The 21649-nt window shown below is 42.0% G+C and overlaps 1 protein-coding gene across 1 annotated transcript; it reads left to right on the top strand.

Moving 5' to 3' along the window:
- Window positions 1-1024: 1024 nt before the first annotated feature.
- LOC118669394 (ZW10 interactor-like) lies at window positions 1025-6078 on the top strand. The gene is made up of 3 exons (XM_036335512.1): window positions 1025-1749; window positions 1791-1881; window positions 6007-6078. Exons 1-3 carry the CDS (start codon window positions 1025-1027, stop codon window positions 6076-6078), a joined length of 888 nt encoding a protein of 295 aa, XP_036191405.1.
- Window positions 6079-21649: the final 15571 nt, after the last annotated feature.

The raw sequence follows: 21649 nt of genomic DNA, 5'->3' as shown, positions 1-21649 counted from the left end.
ATCGGAGTAGTCAGATAGTAGATGTGGGGAGAGTGAGGGCATTGAGAGCTTGAAGGACAGGAAGTTATGGCTGTCCATGACAATGGCATGTTGCACGTTGTGACCCTAGAAGTGTGTGACTGTTATGGATGGAATTGTGTCCTCCTCCCCCAATCCATATGTTCAAGCTCTAACCCCCAATAATGGTATTTGGAGATAGGGTCTTTATGGAAGTCCTGAGGATGGGGTCTTAATCTAGTAGGATTCCTCTTATAAGAAGAGGAAGAGACACCGAAGAGCTTTCTTCTCTCCACATGCACACAGAGGAAAGGCCATCTGAAGAGGCAGGGAGAAGGTGGCTGTCTATAAGCCAGCTCTCACCAGAAATGGAATTTCCCAGCACCTTGATCATGGACTCCAATCTCCAGAACTGCCGGAAGCTGGTCCATCCTTGCTGCTTGACACAGTTGCTGAAGGGAAGAAACATCTGCACAGCATATGTTTCAAGGGACCTGGCGTATATAGCATACTGTTCTTAATATGTTTGCTCCCCTTTTTAGCGTTATGTGTTTTAACCCAGGTCACCTCTCCTAGAAAGGTTGTTTCCCCAGGTGAGGATTTTTCCCTGGAGTTAGGGAGGGAACAAAACCCCTTAACTAAGTGCCAGTCAGGTAGTTAATCACTTTAACTACGATCAATCACGCTTAAGCTACATAATCTTTACTTAGGATAATCTTCAGTTACTTCCTTGTAGCTTAATAGAACAATAGAGTAACCTTGGAATGGAGATAAGAAACGCCCTAACCTTTGGAATAGAATGGATAGGATTAAAATCAACAGGTATAAATACAGATGTAACAGGAGAAATACACACAGAACCTGGCTGGAGAATCTGGTGAGAGAACCTGGCTGGGCTGCTGATCAACTGAACATCTCCGTGTGATTCCTTCTTCGCCGACTCCATTCACACCTTTGGGAACCCCTGGACTGCTGGGGCTGGACCCTGGCATCTGGCGCCCAAGGCTGAAAGGCTGTGCTGGGAAGGATGGAGGTGGTGGAGACCGAGGCCGAGGCTGCAGCCATAGAGTCCCTGGCCCAGCTGGCAAACATCCTGGAGCCTATAGGCCTGCAGGAGAAGGTGGAGGTGCCTGGACAGGTCCTGGCTGAGTTTGTGATGGATTTCCGAAAGAAGAACAAGGTGCTCTGCAGCCATCTTCAAGCAGTGGACTTCCTGCAGAACTTTTTGGCTCAGGAGGACATTGTCCAGGGCCTGGACCCCTTGGCTTCTGAAGACAGGAGCCGACAGAAGGCAATGGCAGCCAAGGAGCAATGGAAAGAGCTGAAGGCTACCTACCAAGAACACGTGGAGGCCATCTCAAGGGCCGTGATCCAGGCCCTGCCCAAGATGGAGGAGGCCGAAAGGAAGCAGGCACAGCTCCAGGAGGCCCTTGAGCAGCTCCAGGCCAAGAAGCAAGTAGCCATGGAGAAACGCAGAACAGCCCAGAAGCAGTGGAAGCTGCAACAGGAGAAGCGTCTACAGCACTTGGCAGAAGTTTCTGCAGAGGTGAGGCAGCGTCAGGCAGGAACTCAGCAGAAGCTTGAGCAGCTTCGTCAGGAACTTGGAACCTTGAAGCAGCAAGCAGGGCAGGAGCGGGACAAGCTGCAGAGGCACCAGACCTTCCTTCAACTGCTATACACCTTGCAGGGTAAGGTGCAACCCCCTGAGACGGAGGCAGAGCTACCACAAGACTTGGATCTTCCTGAGGATAAGAAGAGGAAGAGACACCAAAGAGCTCTCTTCCCAGCTCTGGATCCCAGCTGCTGACCCAATCCCAGGAGCAGACCAGAGGGGATACCGTGGGGAGAGATGGAAGTGTGTCCTCCAAGGATGCAGGCTCACCTGTGTGGATTCCAGACCATCTAGTCCAGTGATGGCGAACCTATGACATGTGTGTCAGAGGTGACAAGCGAACTCATTTTTTTTGGTTGATTTTTCTTTGTGAAATGGCATTTAAATATATAAAATAAATATCAAAAATATAAGTCGTTGTTTTACTATGATTGCAAATATCAAAAAATTTCTATATGTGACATGGCACCAGAGTTAAGTCAGGGTTTTTCAAAATGCTGACACGCCGAGCTCAAAAGTTTCGCCATCACTGGTCTAGTCTGACCTTATGTCTCACCGCCCTCCATCTCCGCCTCACCCTCCTCCTCCCCAGTATCATCCATATCAGCCGACCTAGAGGGCACAGCTGACTCCTCCCCGGATGCCGCCGACACCACCATCAAGCGCAGCCCTGATGGACCCTTTGATCCAGCCCTTCAATGCGCTGATGCTTCGGGAAGCCCGTTGCCAATGACGCTGCCCACTAGCCAGATCAATAAAGACAACAAAACCACCGACTTGAGGACAGCTGAAATCCCTTGACTGAAGAGGCCAGCAACCTTCTACAGGAACAAGGCTACATGTGCACTCCATCCACTATGTTTATAGCTATGCTCGCTATCATTGCTTGTCAGTTTTCTTCCGAGTCTTAAACAACCCAATCCGAGAGGTGGCTGCTGATTTATATGCGCTATCATTTAAAAAATAAAAATGGGGGAATTTGCCGGAAGCTGGTCCACCCTTGCTGCTTGACACAGTCGCTGCAGGGAAGAAACATTTGCACAGCTTATGTTTCAAGGGACCTGGCATATATGGCATATGTTTGCTCCCGCTCTTAGTGCTATGTGTTTTAACCAGGACCACCTCCCCGAGAAAGGTTGTTTCCCCAGGTAGGGATTTTTCCCTGGAGTTAGGAATTAACAGGACTAAGGAAGGGAATGAATTAGTGAAGCCCCTAGTGTTACAGAAATACCATGTACTACTTATGAAGAACTTGGACTAAGACTGTTGGCAATAAATTTGGGATTTGTTGGGCCCACATCCCCGGGGTCTGCCCACCGGGGAAAGCACCAAAGCCTATACCCCTGGAGACTCACTGACACAGGGCAGTCCCAGGGAAGGCAAGCAGGGAGGCTGGGAGGACATAACCTTTACTGGGTAGGAGAATCTCCTTCAGTCACTTCCTTGTAGCCTATTAGTAGAGCAGTGACCCTGGAATAGCCCTTATAATGGAACTCAGAGATTAACCTAGACAGGATTAAACTCAACAGAACTAGATTAACAAACTCCCTAACCTTTGGAATAGAATTGATAGGATTAAACTCAACAGAACTAGATTAACAAATGCCCTAACCTTTGGAATAGAATGGATAGGATTAAAATCAACTGGTATATGTAAATACAGACGTAACTGGACAATAAAGACAGAACTTGGCTGGAGATCCTGACTAGAGAACCTGGCTAGGCTGCTGATCAACTGAATGCTGTCTCCATGTCATTTCTTCTTCACTGACTCCGTCCACACCTCTGGAAACCCCTGGACCTGCTGGGGTTGGACCCCAACACAGAACTGTGAGAAAATAAATGTCTGTTATTTAAGCCTGTAGCCTGTGATATTTTGTCATGCAGCCCAAGTAGATTAATACAGTGCCTCAATCAGAGTGGGATGGGGGATCTATGTGTGTAGCTAGGATGGTCAAACTCTAAGGCTAATGTGTGGGATGGTTCATCTACATGGATGATAAAAACTCCCATGGAGATGACTAGAAAATGAATAAAAATGTGAACTAAACTTATTGGCACTCATGGGCCAGGAACTCTTTCAAGCCCTTTGCGTGCATTAACTCATTTCATCCTCTACCAGCTCCTTAACACTGGCCCGGCTATTTCAACCCCATTATATGTGTGGAGGCATTGAGGCACAGAGAGGTGAAGTAGTATATCTGGTCAAGGAGGTGGTGCTTGAGTATACACTCAGACTGTAGAGGCCACACCCCTAACTGCTGTTCTGTCTGGGGTGTGGGGAATGCTATGAGCCAGGGGCCAAAGAAGGGATACACTCAGAAAGGTGAAGGAAGAAAGGATCACCGGACTAATCTGCCAGATCAGGTGGGCAAATCTGGGTGACAAGAGATTGACAGATGGGAGAAGATGACCTCATTGCCTCTCATCCAGAGGGAGAAACAGACTCTGTCTCCCACTGGTCAGTCACCCCATGTGGTGTAGCGCCACCATACTCTAGCTTGTGTCACCCAGCCTCTCCAAGCAGGTGGCTGCTTTGCAGGGGCACCCTGCATCTGGAACAGCCCTGTCTGTGGCAATGGGGGAAGTAATGACCTGGCTCCGCTGTCACAAGCTGTCACGAGGGCCAGAAAGCAAGGCATGTGGCCCTGGTGGGTGAGGCTTAGTTGGTTGGGTGTCACCCTGTGTACCAGGAGGTTGCCGGCACATGCCTGGGCTGCTGGCTCGATCCCCAGTAGGGGGCGTACAGGAGGTGGCCCGTTGATGTTTCTCTCCTTTCCTCTCTCTCCAAAATCAATAAAAACATATTTAAAAAAAAAGAAAGCAAGGCATGTGGGTGGATCTAGGTGGCACAGAAACAGTCCTGCACCATCTTCCTGTGGCCTCCGAATTTAAGTTGAAATCAGGAAAGCAGTTATGTGGGGACATTATTGTTTATTGCCAGAAACGAGACAGAAAACATAAAATTGCAAATTGTGAAGGCTTTAGTTGAGGAAGCCATTCACCCAAAAGGCCAGGTGATGATTACATAGGTAACATCTTTTCTGCAGAGGAAAAGCGTTTTGATCGTACCTACCCAAAATTCCATGCAGCAAAAGAAAGGCCCATATTATTGGCAACTATTCTACTGTGGCATAGTAAGCAGTTTGTAAAACTCGACTAACACATGTAAGAAAACTGCATTTTTAAAAGGGCATGGTATTGATGGGAACACATTTTAATTTTTGAAATATCACTTCGGAGAGTAAATCCATCAGTGTAAGACAGCTGACCTGAATCGAGACTTTATTAATCTTCACTCTTGGGAAATTGGCAATAAAACATAGGGTCAAATCCCTTTTATTTATACTGCGTTTGCATTGTGCTTTGGAGAACAGATTGCCACACTAATTAAGCTGAACCAATTCTTCTGAGAACGACTTGCTTTTATTAGTAAGCACTTAGGAATCCTGAGGCTTTCCCTCCATTTAGTCAGTTGTTACAGCTACTCCCGGGTGTAGCTGTTGTTATTTCCCTCCCTGTTCAGAAGCGAAGAAATGGACTCAAGGTCATCTGGGTTGAACTAGAACTAGAAGAGATAAATGTTTTTTTGTCAACTGTGGTTTAGGGTCTTGTCACACAAGGAGGCCCTAGAAGAGTGAAGTAATTATTAAGACAATAAAATTGTCATGAAGATGACATTTGCCTCCTCTGCCTTTTTACTGCCCTGTCCACCCCAGAGGTCTCTGATGTGTCTTGACTTTGAAAAAGAACCTTCCTCTTCCCCAGCTCCAATGTGGCTTTGTGGCTCCTGGATAGCATCCCTGGGTTACTTCTCTGATGACCAGGTTTTAATAGGTTATATCGAAACTGGAAACAAATCCTCATAAAGTTTTATGTCTCCCAGAAAACAAATTAGCCTATAAGTAACTCCAGGCCCTGTTACCAAGCCTGGGTGAGACATTTGTAGCTGGTTGAAGGGAAGGAAATCTAATGCCTTTACGGCAGTAGTCAGGACACTCCCCGCACTCTCCACCCCACCTAGCTAGCCCCTCATGCTTATCACAAAGCTCTGGTCTGATGGCCAGCATCTGCATTCCTTACCTGTGGGCTCTTCCTGTGCAAGCTGCAAGTGGCCTCCAGCTCAGCAGCCCTCAGACAACTGCTGGGAGTTGATGGAATACATATAAACACCCCAGCTCCCTCTCTGCTGGGTGGGACAACACGCAGGCACCTGCTCTGCACTGGCTCCCAGAGTTCCACGGTAGAATCAAGCTCCAGTGGCCACAGTGGTAAGTTGTTGATAACACTCCTTTTATTGGCTTCCTTCCTTCCTCAGCTCACTTCCCCACTCCCCTAGTAGTGTTTTCTGCCATTGTTTCCTAAATAAACCTTTTTCTTGGGAATTCTTGCTTCAGGTTGGCTTCTGGAGGAACTCAAATGAAGACAGCCTCTACAATCTTAAACTTTGTCTCCCAAAGAGTCCTTGAGATGCACATTCATTTCGGCTGAGCTTCTGTGCCTGTCTTTGACTTTGATTTGCCCAGAGTTGAAGGGAATCTGGGTGTTTGGGTTCTCTATACCTCAATATTTTTCAAAATTCTTACCTGAATTAGCTCTTTCGATTTAAGTTTAATTACTGCATTGTATTCTATGAGAGAAGCATGAGCCTGAAATTTAATGGGTTAATCTCTCCCTCCCCCACCTTTTCTCTCTCTCTAGTAATAGAAGTATGTTAACATTTGGCTAAATCTCATACACTTTGATATGTAGTTGAAAATATAAAAATAGATGAACTAAGAACCCGACTTCCCAAATTAGAAAAGATGAGAGCAAAGCACATTCAAGGGAAGAAGGAGGAAGACAGGAAAAATAAAAGCAGAAATTAATGAATAAAACATACAAAATTATCCTATATAATAAAGAGCTAATATGCTAATTAGACTGGATGGTGGAACGACCTTCCAGAACAACCTTCCAGAACGACCTTCCGGAACAACCGTGAGGTAGCCAGGGCTGCGAAGACCTACACGGATTTTGTGCATCGGGCCTCTAGTAGAGTTAATAAATGAAAGAGAAAACTCTTTTTAAATGAACAAATAATTACATAAACCTCTGTCAGGTCTGTTAAAAAAAAAAGAAAACATAAACAAAGTTAACTATTACAATACATTGCATTAATCAATTGAGGGATGCTTTTTTTTTTATCACAACCATTTTCAAGATTGCTTGGAAGTTGTCCAGAGTTACTTTAACTTTAATCCATGAACACAGGTTTTACAAGCGGTAGTGACTATACAATTTATAGCTAGGGAAGGCTAAAAGAACATATGCTTGTGGGAAGAGGATATTTGAGACTGGGACTGCCACTGTCCTGTGGTATATTAATGGGTGTTTCCTGGGGTACTAGGTGCAATAGTAATGCAAGGTTAGATAAGTTTAACTATGTTTCTTTACCATATAACTTCTTTATTTTTAAATATGTTTTATTGATTTTTTACAGAGAGGAAGGGAGAGAGATAGAGAGTCAGAAACATTGATGAGAGAGAAACATCGATCAGCTGCCTCCTGCACACCCCCCACCGGGGATGTGCCTGCAACCAAGGTACATGCCCTTGACTGGAATCGAACCTGGGACCCTTGAGTCCGCAGGCTGATGCTCTATCCACTGAGCCAAACCGGTTAGGCCACAGGGGTGGGCAAACTTTTTGACTCGAGGGCCACAATGGGTTCTTAAACTGGACCGGAGGGCCGGAACAAAAGCATGGATGGAGTGTTTGTGTCAACTAATATAAATTCAAAGTAAACATCATTACATAAAAGGGTACGGTCTTTTTTTTTTTTAGTTTTATTCATTTCAAACGGGCCGGATCCGGCCCGCGGGCCGTAGTTTGCCCACGGCTGGGTGAGGGCTACCATATAACTTTTAATGCTCCCAAGTGTAACTTGTGAACCTATGAGAGGAAGATAAAATATCTAGCATTTTTCAAATTCATAGTACACTAGGACTCTGTGGATCATGGACTAGGCAACACTGTTGGCATAGAGTAAGGCAAGAACTCAAAAGGAAAATAAAAAAGAAAAGCTATAAGTTTATTTACAAAAATAAATCATTTTCAGATGGTCTGATAATTTTTCTATAAAATTTGAGAAAGCCCAATTGAAAAACTCTATAGCCAGATACAACATTAATAGTTTTATAATATATCAGCAAACCAGCTACAGCCCTAGCTGGTTTGGCTCAGTGGATAGAGCATAAGCCTGTGGACTGAAGGGTCCTGGGTTCGATTCCAGTCAAGGGCATGTACCTTGGTTGCATGCTCAATCCACAGCCCTGGTTGGGGAGTGTGTGGGAGGTAACCAATCAATGTGTCTCTCTTATGTCTATGTTTCTCTCTGTCTCCCTCCCTCCCTTCTACTCTCTCTAAAAATCAGTGAAAAAATATCCTTGGGTGAGGACTAACAACAACAACAACAAACAAAAAACATGTTGCTTTATTAAAACAAAATACCAGCTACAATTAAAATGAGAAAAATATCATACTTAAATACTATTAAAAACATACAATTTCTGGGAGTAAAATTAATAAGAAATGTACTTGTTTTGCATGAAGAAAACCAAAAAGTGTTCCTGAAGAGCAGAAAAGAACAAATGAGGAGCATTTTCAAGGTTGTGAAGATGTTAATTTCTCAAATTAATCTATGGATATAATATAAACATAAAATATTAACAGAAAATTTAAAAGGAATTTAATACAATAATTATAAAAGTTACCTAAAACTCTTTTTATTTTCACATTGTATCTTTTGAAGTAAAAATGTGTATGTATTACTTTTGCAAGGAGAAAAAATATAGGTATAAAAAACAAACCAGTAAATAGAGCAAAGAGATATTTGGAAAAGAAGTGATATGGGAAGGACTTACCTTACCAGATAGAAATAGATATATAAAAAGACTATGAAGACATAACAATTAAAATTTCATGGTACTGACTTAAGACATGAATAGATTTCTTTATTCTAGAATACAAAATAGCTTAAAGTATAGTAAATGAAGTATTACAAACCAATAAGAAAGAGATGAATTATTTAATAACTTGTGCTGAGAAGATTGGTTAGTTTCAAAAGTAATATACTTAGGATCTCACTGAAAAGTGTATATAAAGCCTTAAAAAACTTGAAGAAAACAGATGGATCTGTATTTAATCACCGAATAGGTAAGAGATTTCCAATAGAAAACAATGGAAGGAGTTACAAAGGATAAAACATAGATTTGCATATATAAAATTTAAAAATATTCCACTTTTTAAAACTATGCAAAAATGAAAACAACCAATGGGGATTGTGACTTTTAATCATTTCAGTACTTATAAGAGTGATTTAACACACTCCAAGGCTTCCACTGAAAAATGAACAAAGAATATGAAGGTAGGGAATTTGGAGAGAAGGAATTATAAATGCCTAAGAAACATATAAAAGTGCATGTTAACTTCAGTGTTAATGAAAAATACACAATAGCCGAAACCGGTTTGGCTCAGTGGATAGAGCGTCGGCCTGCGGACTGAAAGGTCCCAGGTTCGATTCCGGTCAAGGGCATGTACCTGGGTTGCGGGCACATCCCCAGTAGGAGATGTGCAGGAGGCAGCTGATCGATGTTTCTCTCTCATCGATGTTTCTAACTCTCTATCTCTCTCCCTTCCTCTCTGTAAAAAATCAATAAAATATATTTAAAAAAAAAAAAAGAAAAATACACAATAGAACAATAATGAAATGTAAGTAGGGATTATTGCTAAATAATAATAACATTATTTATTGGGATAATGAATGCTTAACATTTTCTTTTTTAGTTTTTTTGTTTTACATTTTTCTATAATGAATATATATATATAATTTTATACTAAAACAAAATTATTTTTAAAATAAAAATATGGATTAGAAACAAATAAGCTATTTGATCACTTTATTGCAGTTCTTTTACATTCTTGTGTATTTCTTCTGATACTACCGTCTATAAGTGTTCTGAGACTTTAAAAAATAAAATTATGTTCCTTAAGTTAGTGATTTTATCCTTTTGGATTTCATAGATCTCCTCCTCATTCCCCCAAATAATTCAAGAAATAATCCACAGTGGTCAACCTTTTATTCTTTTCAAGTAAATTCCCCAAAACTCCAGAATCCCAAACTGAACTTTTAATTAAAACATTAATATAAAAACAATAGGTATAATCTCAGAATAGAGAACAGTTTAAAAAATTCAACAAATTTAACTTTAAGATAAGCAACTACATTTTAAAAATGTAGTCTTTATTCCATCTGAGTCTGGGGGACTTGCTCAGGAATAATTATGGCATTTGGGAGCCCACGGTCTGGCAGCTTTGAGCAGAGGGTTGAGAACTGAAGGGAGTGAGGTCTTGGCACCCAGGATAGGGCAGCACCAAGTTGCCACCAGCCTGGAGAGACCTGGCACCGCTGGGAAGAGACATTTCCTGTTTGCTCTCTTTCCGTTCACTGTTTCTCGCTCTTTAAACTGTTTCTTGCTGCCTTTCCCCTTTCTCTTTGTTCACCTTATATTATTGACGTAACACGTGCTGTACACCTGCTACGGCACAATAGCCACACTTCTCAGCATTCTCTCTGTGGAAGAATACCGTCATCCCAATGATGACCATTCTAGGCATCTTTACTGAACTGAATGTCTCGTATGCAGGGATTTGGCCCTGAAGAGTGATAGTGGATATTTGTTCTGCAGAACTTCCCTTTCTGTGGGGTGAGCAGTCTTAGGCAACAATGACAAAATGACACCATTTGAAATCAGAAAAAAAAAAAAAAGTTTTTTTATTGTGTGTATCTCAGGCAGGATGCCGCTTCTGCACCAACAGTGCACTCACAGGGTGTGTGTTTATTTACCTTAGAGACGGTGGAGCCCACCCTCGGCTCCCTTCACATTGTGTAAATTCATCTCTATTGAGCTCAGACTTTTTCAAAGACCAGAGATTCTGCAGTTGTAGAATTTGAGGTTTTTATTTTATTATTATTTTTTTAAATGCTCAACGTATCTGAGAAAGGAAAATTAGTTTCTGACACTGGCCTGACCCGGTTAGCTTTGGTGTTAGGAGGTTGCTGGACACTCATGGCTGAGTCATGTTTACCTGTTGGACGTAAACAATCCACAGAACACCAACATCAGACTGGGCCACTCTGTGAATGGGATAATGTGAGACAGAACAAGGCCACTTCCTAATTTTATGTAAACTCAGACAAGAGCAGGGCCACTGGGCCACCCATGTAATTCCAAACACTCCCTCATCCTCGCTCATAGGAATGACTGTTGCTTCCTTCCCAACTACAGCTTTGTCCCTGCTCTATTCTGCCCTCCTTGTAGATCATATATGTTGAGATACCCAACCACAGAATTGCCTACACTTTCTGACTGTCTCTGAATTGAGCGAATCTTTGTTTCCTTAAACCCTCCCCAAATCACAAAACCAAAGCCCGCAACTGGGGCATATGCCCTGCTGGAAACTGAACCAGCAACCTCTTGGTGCGTGGGTTGATGCTCAACCACTGAGTCACACTGGCAGGGCTTACTTATCTATATATATAAAAGGCTAATATGCTAAGTGTCTGACCATCTGACCAGTTGCTATGATGCTCACTGGCCACTAGGGGGAAGACATTCAACGCAGGAGCTGCTGAACTGCAGTGACTTAGCAGTGGTGGTTCTTGGGTGACACACCCCGAAACCAGAGAGGAGGGAGCCTGATTCCTCATGGGGCCATGAGATTCCACCTTCGGCCATGGGTTATGTTGTTGCTGGGGTACTGTCACCCCAAGCAGATACCATGGAGGGATTGAGGGAGGTTGGCTCTAGGGTGTGTCTCACCATTCTAGCCCAGTCCCACCCCGCTGGCCACCTTCTAATTAATTTCCTTTCAATGTGCATGAATCCATGCACAGGTCACTAGTAGTTTATATTATGCTAAGGAGGCTCTGTGAGAACAGGGAGCTCACTGATTGTCACTGCATTATCCCCCAGGCCTAGAACTGAACCTGGTTAAAAAAAAAAAAAAAAAGCCCAATAGTGGGAATGACTTGTTAACTTTTTGGTAAGTTAGGTTCGCTTAGTGCTTTGAAAAACAAAGCAAAGCAAATCAAAGCCAAAGAGGAATTTGTTGGAAGGCAGTGAGACCTCACAGAATTGTGGGTGAAGCTGGAGAACAGGACACCAAGGCCTTGGAAAGCACAGGACAGCAACCTGGCAGTCCTTGTGTTCTTGTGGCGGGAATGAATGGGCGTCCCCATGGAGCTCTGCCGAGGGCGTGACTCAGCTCTGTTCCCCTCCCGGTGACTTTCCTCCCAGGAATCCAGTGGGCAGTGGGGCTGGCTTCACAGGCATGTAACTGCTTTGAAGAGCCCCTGGCTTGGTTGAATGTTCTGCATTTGCCATTTTGATATTCTTAATAATTGTTGACCAAGGAACCCTGTGTTTTCATTTTATCAAAACTTTAGTTTTCTTCAAGGCAGTTTATATCTGGGCTCTCAATTCTGTTCCATTGATTCATTTGTTTATCTGTTTGCCAATACCATACTGTCTTAATTACTATAGCTTTATACTAAGTCTTGAAATTGGGTGTCAGTCTCCAACTTGGTGCTCCTTCAGCATTATGATGGCTATTCTTGTTGTTTTTTTTTTTGCCTCTATATAAATTTTAGAATTATGTTGTTGTTATCCACAAAATAATTTGCTGAAATTTTAATTGGGATTGCATTGAGAATCTAGAGATCAAGTTGGGAACAACTGACATCTTGACAATATTGGGTCTTCCTATCCATGAACATGGAGTACCTCTCCATCTATTTAGTCACTCTTGTATTTTGATAATCAGAGTTTTATAGTTTTCCTCATATATATTTCCACATAGATCTTATATATATTTGTTAGTTTTTATACGATTAAAGAAAAAATCACAGGCCCCAAGTGGCATCATTCATATTAAAAGCCCATGATACCAAACCTAGATCTAATACCTGATCTAATTGTAGTTTCAACCTTTCTCAGAAAAGTAATCTTAACCAAACAGTCTGGAATTTTCTGGTCAAGCACCTGTAAGGTTAGTCTGTCACATGGGCCCAATCCATCCCTCACAGGAAGAAGAGGCCATCTGCAGGATAAATACCCTTGCCTTCCCCCTCGTCCCCCACACTTCTCCCCAAAGAAGCTGTCCTGGCTCTAAAAAATAATCCTTTCTTTTATTTTATTAATAGCTCACTGACCCTATCTCTCTTCCTATAAAATCCTCCATTTGTTTAGTCACTAGCTATCATGCTGCCTGATTCATTGCTGTGTTTTCAAGTTCAAATTCCACTGTTCAATTCTGGTATATAGGAAAGTGACTAACCTATGTATATTATCCTGTTTCAGTGCTTTTACATTTTGCATTGGAAATTCTCTGGCCATTCCTTTGGCCATCTTGCATCATGTACCTACCCCCCTTGGTCAGAGGAGAGTGGGCAATATGCTTAATAGTTCCCTCAAGATTTTCCCAAAGGAAAATGGAGAGGAGCTAGCTGGATTGGGCTGGGTGACAGGCACACGTAGCAGTCATCCTAGAATTCTGCCATGTATTGCTTTGTTAGGAGATGAAGGGAATGGAACCGGCTATGTGTTTCTAACTCAGGAGGCAAATCTCATGCCTATTTCCAATCTCACCCATAAAGCTGTTTTCCCCATGACAGGCACTGTTTGGAAACCTGCTGTTTGTCCCTTCATATCTGTGAAGAGTTTTCCCAATTGTTCTATGTTCAGAGGGGGTAGTGTTGTGTCTCTGAGTTCATGTATGTCTAGTTCTTGTTTGTAAATTATATATAATATCAACAATCAAATATAGCTCTTTCTGTTTCATGAAAAAGCCATAACAGAACCTTATACAAACAAGGAAAAAATTGGTCTTAACTGTGTATTATTTTAACTCCCCCAGAGATTGCTCACCGCTTCTCTATGATAAACTTTTCAATGCTTTTCCAAAAGCATATTCTTGCAGGTTTCTTTGTCCAACATCCCACTTACTATGCACTTTTAAAAGAGCATGCTACTGTTGTGTTTGGGCGGAATAACACAGGCAGACAGAGGCAAACCAGCAGGGCCAGGCTAGATGGAAAGTTAATGATATGGCTTGGGGTTCTATTTTGCATGGTCTGGGGTTCTATTGTTATATTTGAATGCGTGTAAAAAAGTATAATCAGCTGAGTCCTAGAGACCTTGAAAACTCTCACCCTGCTTTCACTGTTAAGTGATTCTCTCAGTTTTTGGTTCGAAATTGTCAGCGAGGCACCCACATTTCCCTCCCTGCCATCTCCAAATCTTGTTGAAATAGCAGAAAAAAAGGACAAGAAAAAGAATGCATCCACAAAAGCACTGTAAAATGGAAAATTCCTAAAAGATAGAAGGTAGACATAGTCAAATGCTGGAGAAACCAGCCTAGAAGAACGGTAACTCCGGCCAGGCTTAGGTGTGGGTGTGTAGACAGGTGACAGACATTTTTCTTGGGGACTCTGAACACTTCTAAGCTCAGAAGCTACAGCGTTCACATCATCAGTGACAGAGGGAGGGCAAGTTGGGAGAAATATTTAAAACTTACAAAAGAAAGATACAAATCCACAGACAAATATAGAAAGAGCTTCTGCAAGGAAAAAGTCAAAATGCTCAGTAGAAAAATGGGCGAGGGTTAAAAAAAAAATTACCAAAAAAGAAATAAAAATACTTAAAGAAACACCCTAGGAAACACCATTGAACTTCACTAATGATTAGGAAATTGCAAACTGGAACTAAGCTGAGACATAGTTTCTCACTAAATAGGTGTATTAGTGAAGGTTTCCAGAGAAACAGAATCAATAGTGTGTGTGTTTGTGTGTGTGTGTGTGTGTGTGATGGCCTGGGGGCTGACAAGGCCAAATCTGCAGGGCAGCTGGCAGGCAGGAGACCAAGGGAAGAAGTGCTGTTGCAGCTCCAGGTGAAAGGCAGTCTCGAGGCAGAATTCCCTTTGCCCAGGAGTCTCCGTGCTTTGCTTGCAAGGTCTCCAACTTACTGGCCGAGGCCTGCCCACCTCCTGGAGGGTAATCTGCTTTACTCAAACTCTACTGATTGAAACGTCAATTTCATCTAAAAAATACCTTCGTAGTGATATCTACATTGGTATTTGATCAAATATTTAAGTATTATGACTTAACCAAGTTAACACCTAAAATTAAACAAATATTTTTAAAAGATTCGTAATATACATTGTTCATAAGAAATGGATACTCTTTTACATTGTTGGTGAAAAAGCATATAGAACAGCCTTCTGGGAACAGATGAAACAGCAACTTGGCAATTTCTACAGAAATTTGTAATACACAGAACTTTCCATCCAGCCTACTGGTTGGCCGCTGCCTGGCTATGCTGTTCCATCGAGGTCAGCTCCTGTCTTGGCAACCCTATCATACAGCCCTCTCCTTCTGGGTCCAACGACTGTCCCCTTCTTTTGTGCCCTTTGGTCTAGGGTTGGTATTAGCTCTACTGCTGGGGCACTGCACCCTGCCTACACTTTGAATATGTTGTTGTTGTTACTCCTCTCCCAAGGATATTTTTCCATTGATTTTTAGAGAGTGGCAGGAAGGGGGAGAGACAAACAGAGAGAAACTCTGATGTGAGAAAGACACATTGATTGGCTGCCTTCCACACTGGGTATCAAGCCTGAAACTGAGATATGTGCCCTTGACCAGAATCGAACTGGGATTCTTCAGTTTGAGGGCCGACGCTCTATTCACTGAGCCAAACCAGCTAGGGCAACAATACATAGATTAACCTCCTCGAGTTATCCTGACTTGAGTGTGCTGTCTGTTTCCTCCTGGAGCCCTGCCCGATACACCCAGGCATTCTCCTGGGTTCTTCCCTTACCCCCTTTGTCTATCGATAGTCTATCACCAACACATATCAATAAAATCCTCCCCACTTTCTTTCTTCCAACCACAGAACTAGTATCCTAACTTAGACCATTATCATCTATCCTCTGGATTTCTGAAAAACATTCCTATTTACTTTCATTGCCTTTAATCTTGTCTTCCTCCAAAAAGTTGTCCGCTGTTGCCAAAAGATCTTTCTAAAATGGAAATGTAATCATACCATGTTTCTCTGTTTAAAATCTTTCAATGTTGGCAGATTTCAATGTCTTTCTCTCTCAGTTTGTGCTCCAAATGTTTTTTTTCTGCTGAAATTTGGATAGTAAATGCCATTTCTTATTAAACTTTAAACCATCCTTCCTGAGGAAATTTAAGAGTCTTAAAGGGCGAGAAGGACATATTTCTATGGTTATATTAGTTGCCAGGATGAAATAACTTGGCATTGCTAGAACCATCTCTTGAGGCAAAATGGCAATACTGAACCCCTTTCAGATAAAAGGAGAGGGTTGTGGTATGCCTGGCTTATTCTGAATGCATGATTTCTTCTAAAGATTTTTCTCATATGCTGACTTTTATGGACAGCTGTGGTCTTTCGTCAGGGGCAAAGGAGTACCACAGTTACCTTGAGTCCTAGAAACACATGCATGCTTATGGTCCAGTTGTTTTATAAATAAATTATTTCCTTTTAAGTAATGAATTTGCATTACAACAATAGGCACATAATAGATTCTTATGTACAAAGATACCTGCTTCTGGAATGTTTCTTTCATTGTAGGATGTTTCCAGTCTCTTTAAAGGTCTCTGAGGCTCTGGTCAAACATTTTTTTGTTTGTTTTTTTTTGTAGTTCTCACGGCTCCCCATGGATAAGATCCAATAACTCCATTCTCCTCAAAAATATATGAGCCGCCACCATATCCTGTAAGGTCCAGGAAAATATATTTGGCTTCCAGATGGTTTCAAACTTATCCCAAGTGGCGAGGTTGTTGTTCTCAAACTCCAGTCATTGATTCTTCACACATGATGCTCTCAGAATACACTCCAGCTTTTTTGTTGGTTTAGTTAAATTTATTTGTACGTTTCCTTTTTCCAAAGAGCTATGAGGCAATGAGTAGCAAGAACATTTGCAACAAAGCAAACAAAATGGAAATGGAAAATCAGAACAAAGACAAATAAGTGGAAACTAGCACACTAATGATAAGACAGCATCAGCCTGTGTGCGAGACCCAAATTTGACTGCTTGTTTCCTGGAATGCAGGGATAAAAGGCAAGCAATAAATATTTCAGTACTCATGATCAGGAAGGAGGAAGTATACCAGTTTCCCAAAAGAGTTGAAATTTTCCTGGCACTAAAGTCCAAAATAAATTCTCATGCCGAGATTAAAGAGAATGGTGTGACACTGTGGATTAATAATAGTCCCTTCCTCCTTAGGGATAGGCAAAGATTAAATGAAGGCAAACATGCAAAGCCCTTAGAATTGTGAGTGGCACATGGTAAACTCAAATATTAACTATCATCATTATGATTATATAAACATTTTATACAAATTACATGTACCAATAAACATTGATAATATTCACCGTGACTTGTGGCAAATGCAGAGCTGGATTCCATTTAGTTGTTTTCGTGAAACAGCTCTAGCCAAGAGCATGCCATTAGCACAACTCAGTGAAGATGGCCAACAGGACCCACAGCTACGGGGGTCCAACTGTGGGGTTGTCTGGTGTCCTCATTGCATCAAAGGACAGAACAGAGGGGACCTAGAGAAACTGCACAGCTTGTAGACCAGTAATTCTTAGGTATGGTTCTTAGTCATCAAATAAGTCACGAGCAGGGGGCAATATAAAAATCTAAGTTTTTATAGATTAATGGCATGCAACCCCATACACTTTTAGTAAGTTGCTTACTAGGAACTACTATGAGAATTACTGAGAGTGACTACAATCTGATATTTGAAAACCTCACGTTAACACTATTAGAATTTCCTGAGGATCCTAATTCATTATTCTACCAAGAAATCTGGCTTCCCCACAGTGCTGATAAGACCAGAGAGAGGGATGGCTTGCTATTGGTTCCTCATTAGCAGTAGCCCAAGCTTATTGGGCTTTTCAATGGCAACTATTTTTGATTTTTAAAGTATTAATTTATTTTTCTGAGGACTGTTGGGTTAACCCTATAGTGGGTTATGATTTATATTTACATCAATAGTATTGCTAAAGTTAATGTCTGCACGATCCTCTCAAAATGTGCTTGCCCCAGTGTATTATCTTCTTGGTTGCTTTCTCTGCCTAAGTGGCAGTCACAGAGGTTGGAGAGCCCTGCCTTAGGTTCTCTTGTCTGGATATCATTCTGTTAGCTGGACTGACCAGAGCTTCGAGGGCTATCGCTGCATGTCTCTCTGGAAGCAGTGCAAGGATAGGCTAGGGTTGACTTCCTAATGTGTATGTGGATTTTGTATGTAATGTCTGTAGGTAGTGGATATAATTTTATTAAAATTGGAAGCTTTTCTCCAGTATTATTCCCCAGATGGAGGTCAGCCCACCTCAGGGAGATGAGCTATAAAGATATTTTTTAAAAAGTCAGATTTTTTTCTCTCAGAAAGACGTTTGATCTACTCTGACTCCTTAATTCAGTCACCAAAATTTTATATCATCAAACATGGCAGAGGATATGGTGATTAGAACATTTTCAGTAATATATCTGTGGCTGTGGTGTCCTGAGCTGGCCCGAACCAGCTTGTGATAGCCCATTGTCAATACTTGAGAAATTGAGTGAGCTGATTGTTAAACTATTGGTACTTTGAAATGGACCATGGAGGTAGTATTCCACAAAATGCTATAGTTATTTTTCCCAGAGAGCCAGTTATTAAACTTTTATTAGCACACCACTGTCTGTGGACCATCTAATATTGAGCTATATAGTCTCTTTGTGTCCCTTGAAAACTCAAAATCAGTTTTACCCATCTTTCGAAAGGGTAACCAATGATTTCCTCTTGATTATAGAGTCATTCCCTTGCCAGTAATGTTAAGCCCCCTGCTAGCCTTACTCCAGAGACACATTTCAAGAATGAGTTCCTTAATTAAATATTGAGTATGAGGAATGAATAGATTTTTAAGACAGCTATAATATTATTAACCCCTATTAAACATCATTCTATCTCAATAGTTTATTCTCTCATTTATTCAGTTGATACTTACTGGATGTATCTAATTATAGTAAAATCAGCCCTTTATGCTGGTACTGTGCTAGGAAATGGGTATATATTTTATGACAAAACTAACAGGCTTTCATGGAATTTACAACCTACTAGAGATTACAAACTTGAAAAAATTATACAAATAATTTATACTTTCAAATTGTGATAGCACCACAAAGGAAAAGAAAGGGGTGATGTGAGAGAGAATAACAATGCAGATCTATTTTGGGGACCCATTCATGCTGGGGGTGGAGAGTGACATTTCTGAGGAAGTGGCAATTGAACAGAGATTTGAAGGATAAATGGGTGTTAGCCAAGCAAAGAGTGAAGGCAAGTTCCTCAAGAAATTGGCCAAAACCAAGTTAGATCCTCGGTAGAGTTCACTGATCTGTCTTTAATCTTCACATTCATGGACAGAAATAATTTATGTGTCAATATGTATGGTACTGGCATAGTTACAACGCTTTTTCAAAACTTGAGCCAAAATTAAACTGGGTAAAGTGGTTCTGATCCATCTTGCTTGACATTTATAGTTAAGCACTATATTCAGTTTTTAGATTAATTGTTTACATACTCATGTATTGCTATCTTTTGATGAGGGTCATACCTTGGAATTTTCATAGATAAATTGGATAATAATTCTGTAATTCATAGTAATTCTGGGAATGGAAGGGTTAAGTATAGTAGGACATAGTCCTAGGGACAAAATACAATCCTACCTATTAGAACTAGGGCCTAAGGTCACAATAAAATACTAATTCAGGTTAATGTTGAGCTGCCTCAGAACTGAACTCAGAGTTATTAAATTTTGCATAAGGTCAAGAATGAGTCCAGAGCTGTGCAGCAGTTCAGAACAGTCTCTCCAGAATGTGCCACTTGGGCTTACGGATTATTTTGAGCTGGAGACAACTGAGGTCCAATAGACTCAGGAAGAACTTTTAGCTCCCTGTTAACTGTCTGAAATAATTTAGGTAGAGGGTTAGTCCAGGAAGAGAACTATCACCAGAGATGACTATGAAGAATATGAGTAGGTGTGGTGGACTGGGGGAAATTTAGCTAGACCTGTTTGCTCAGAGTCCTCTCTGTGTCCATTGTCTCTGCATGGCACAGAAAACATTTGTTTTTCCATCTTCCTGCAAATTGGTTTTCTCCCTTTGAAGTCCTAGATCACTACCCCCATTTCCTTAGCTGATATTAGCATATAGGCTTTGATTGTCTGATGCCTGTGGCCCTCATATTTGCATGCAGCCCCTGTACGTACAAAATTAAACTTGATTTTCTCCTGTTAATCTGTCTCATGTCCATTTAATTCTTAGACCAGCCATCAGATCCCAGAAGAGCAGAGGAGAAATTTTTGCTCTCCCACAGCTGCCTTGGTCAAACAGCCCTCCTGGGGGAGTGAGGCCATGCGATGATCACACAGATCATCATCATGTGCACCAGTACCATCTTCTTTGAACATTTATTTCTTTAATTCTTGATGGTGAATTTCACATGAGGATGTAGAAGGGGACATATCCTGAAGTCCTGGCCAGTGTTTCTCAAGGTCTGGGTCCTGAACCTCTTATATTAGAACTAGGGGCCCAGTGCACGAATTTCGTGCACTGGGTGTGTGTGTGGGGGGGAGTGTCCCTCAGCCCAGCCTGCCCCTTCTCACATACTGGGAGCCCTCAGGCGTTGACCCCCATCACCCTCCAATCGCAGGATCAGCCCCTTGCCCAGGCCTGACGCCTCTGACAGAGACGTCAGGCCTGGGCAGGGGACCCTCATTTCCCCCCATCACTGGTTCTGCCCCCAGCCCAGGCCTGATGCCTCTGGCCAAGGCATCAGGCCTGGGCAGGGGACTCCCAGACCCCTCCGATTGCTGGCTCTGCCCCTTGCCCAGGCCTGATGCCTCGGCCAGAGGCGTAGACCCCCATCACCCTCCAATCGCCTGATTGGCCCCTTGCCCAGGCCTGACGCCTCCGCCAGAGATGTCAGGCTTGGACAGGGGATCCCCATCTTAGTTGGCAGTTAATTTGCATATAGCCCTGATTAGCCAATGAAAACGGTATCGCCGTACGCCAATTACCATTTTTCTCTTTTATTAGTGTAGATCAGTTGTGTTGCTTATTCAAAATGTGGCTCAGTTGGTTGAAACATCATCTTGTACACCCAAAAAGGTCACAAGTTCGATTCCTGGTCAGGGCACACACTTAGGCTGCAGGTTCAATACCTGGTTGGGGCACATATGCAAGGCAACCGATGGGTGTATTGATGTTTCTCTCTCTCTCTAAAAAACAAAAACAATAAGCATACCCTCAGATTGAAGATTAAAAAAAATAAAACATGCAGATTTAGAGGCACCACCCCAGAACAATTGAATTAGTGTTTGGGGGAATCTGCAATGATGATTTGAAATCATCTCTATGCTCCCCATCCGTTATCTTACAGCCTAGTTCCACAACCTCCTGCCCCATTACTAGTAGGTGACCCTGCTTTCTGCTTCTCAGAGAAAGTTAAAACCATCCCCTAGCAGCGGTTTTCAACCTGTGGGTCGCGACCCCTTTGGGGGTCGAACGACCCTTTCACAGGGGTCGCCTAAGACCATCGGAAAACACATATATAATCACATATTGTTTTTGTGATTAATCACTATGCTTTAATTATGTTCAATTTGTAACAATGAAATTGGGGGTCACCACAACATGAGAAACTGTATTAAAGGGTTGCAGCATTAGGAAGGTTGAGAACCACTGTTTTAGAGAGCATGGAAGAGAGAGGGAAAAAGAGAAACATCGACGTGAGAGAAACACATCATTTGTTCAACTGCTCCTTCTTAAAAGGATCATACCTGTAGGCACTGAAGTATGTTCATGTCTCTTCTATTAAACAACAAATACAAATTAAAAATACTTTTCTTGGTTCTACCTTCCCTCTAGCTACTAC

This window comes from Myotis myotis, unplaced genomic scaffold (genome assembly GCF_014108235.1).
Source record: "Myotis myotis isolate mMyoMyo1 unplaced genomic scaffold, mMyoMyo1.p scaffold_m19_p_14, whole genome shotgun sequence".
Lineage (NCBI taxonomy): Eukaryota > Metazoa > Chordata > Mammalia > Chiroptera > Vespertilionidae > Myotis > Myotis myotis.
Note: the sequence above shows the minus strand (reverse complement) of the source record. Positions and strands in the feature narration are given on the sequence as shown.

Bases quoted from the DNA above. Each gene is read 5' to 3' on its own strand.
- LOC118669394 (XM_036335512.1), top strand. From the start codon at position 1,025: ATGGAGGTGGTGGAGACCGAGGCCGAGGCTGCAGCCATAGAGTCCCTG. The intron at 1,750-1,790 runs GAAGAGGAAGAG...TCCCAGCTCTGG, and splicing joins TTGGATCTTCCTGAGGATAA to ATCCCAGCTGCTGACCCAAT. The intron at 1,882-6,006 runs GTGTGGATTCCA...TTCTTGCTTCAG, and splicing joins CCAAGGATGCAGGCTCACCT to GTTGGCTTCTGGAGGAACTC.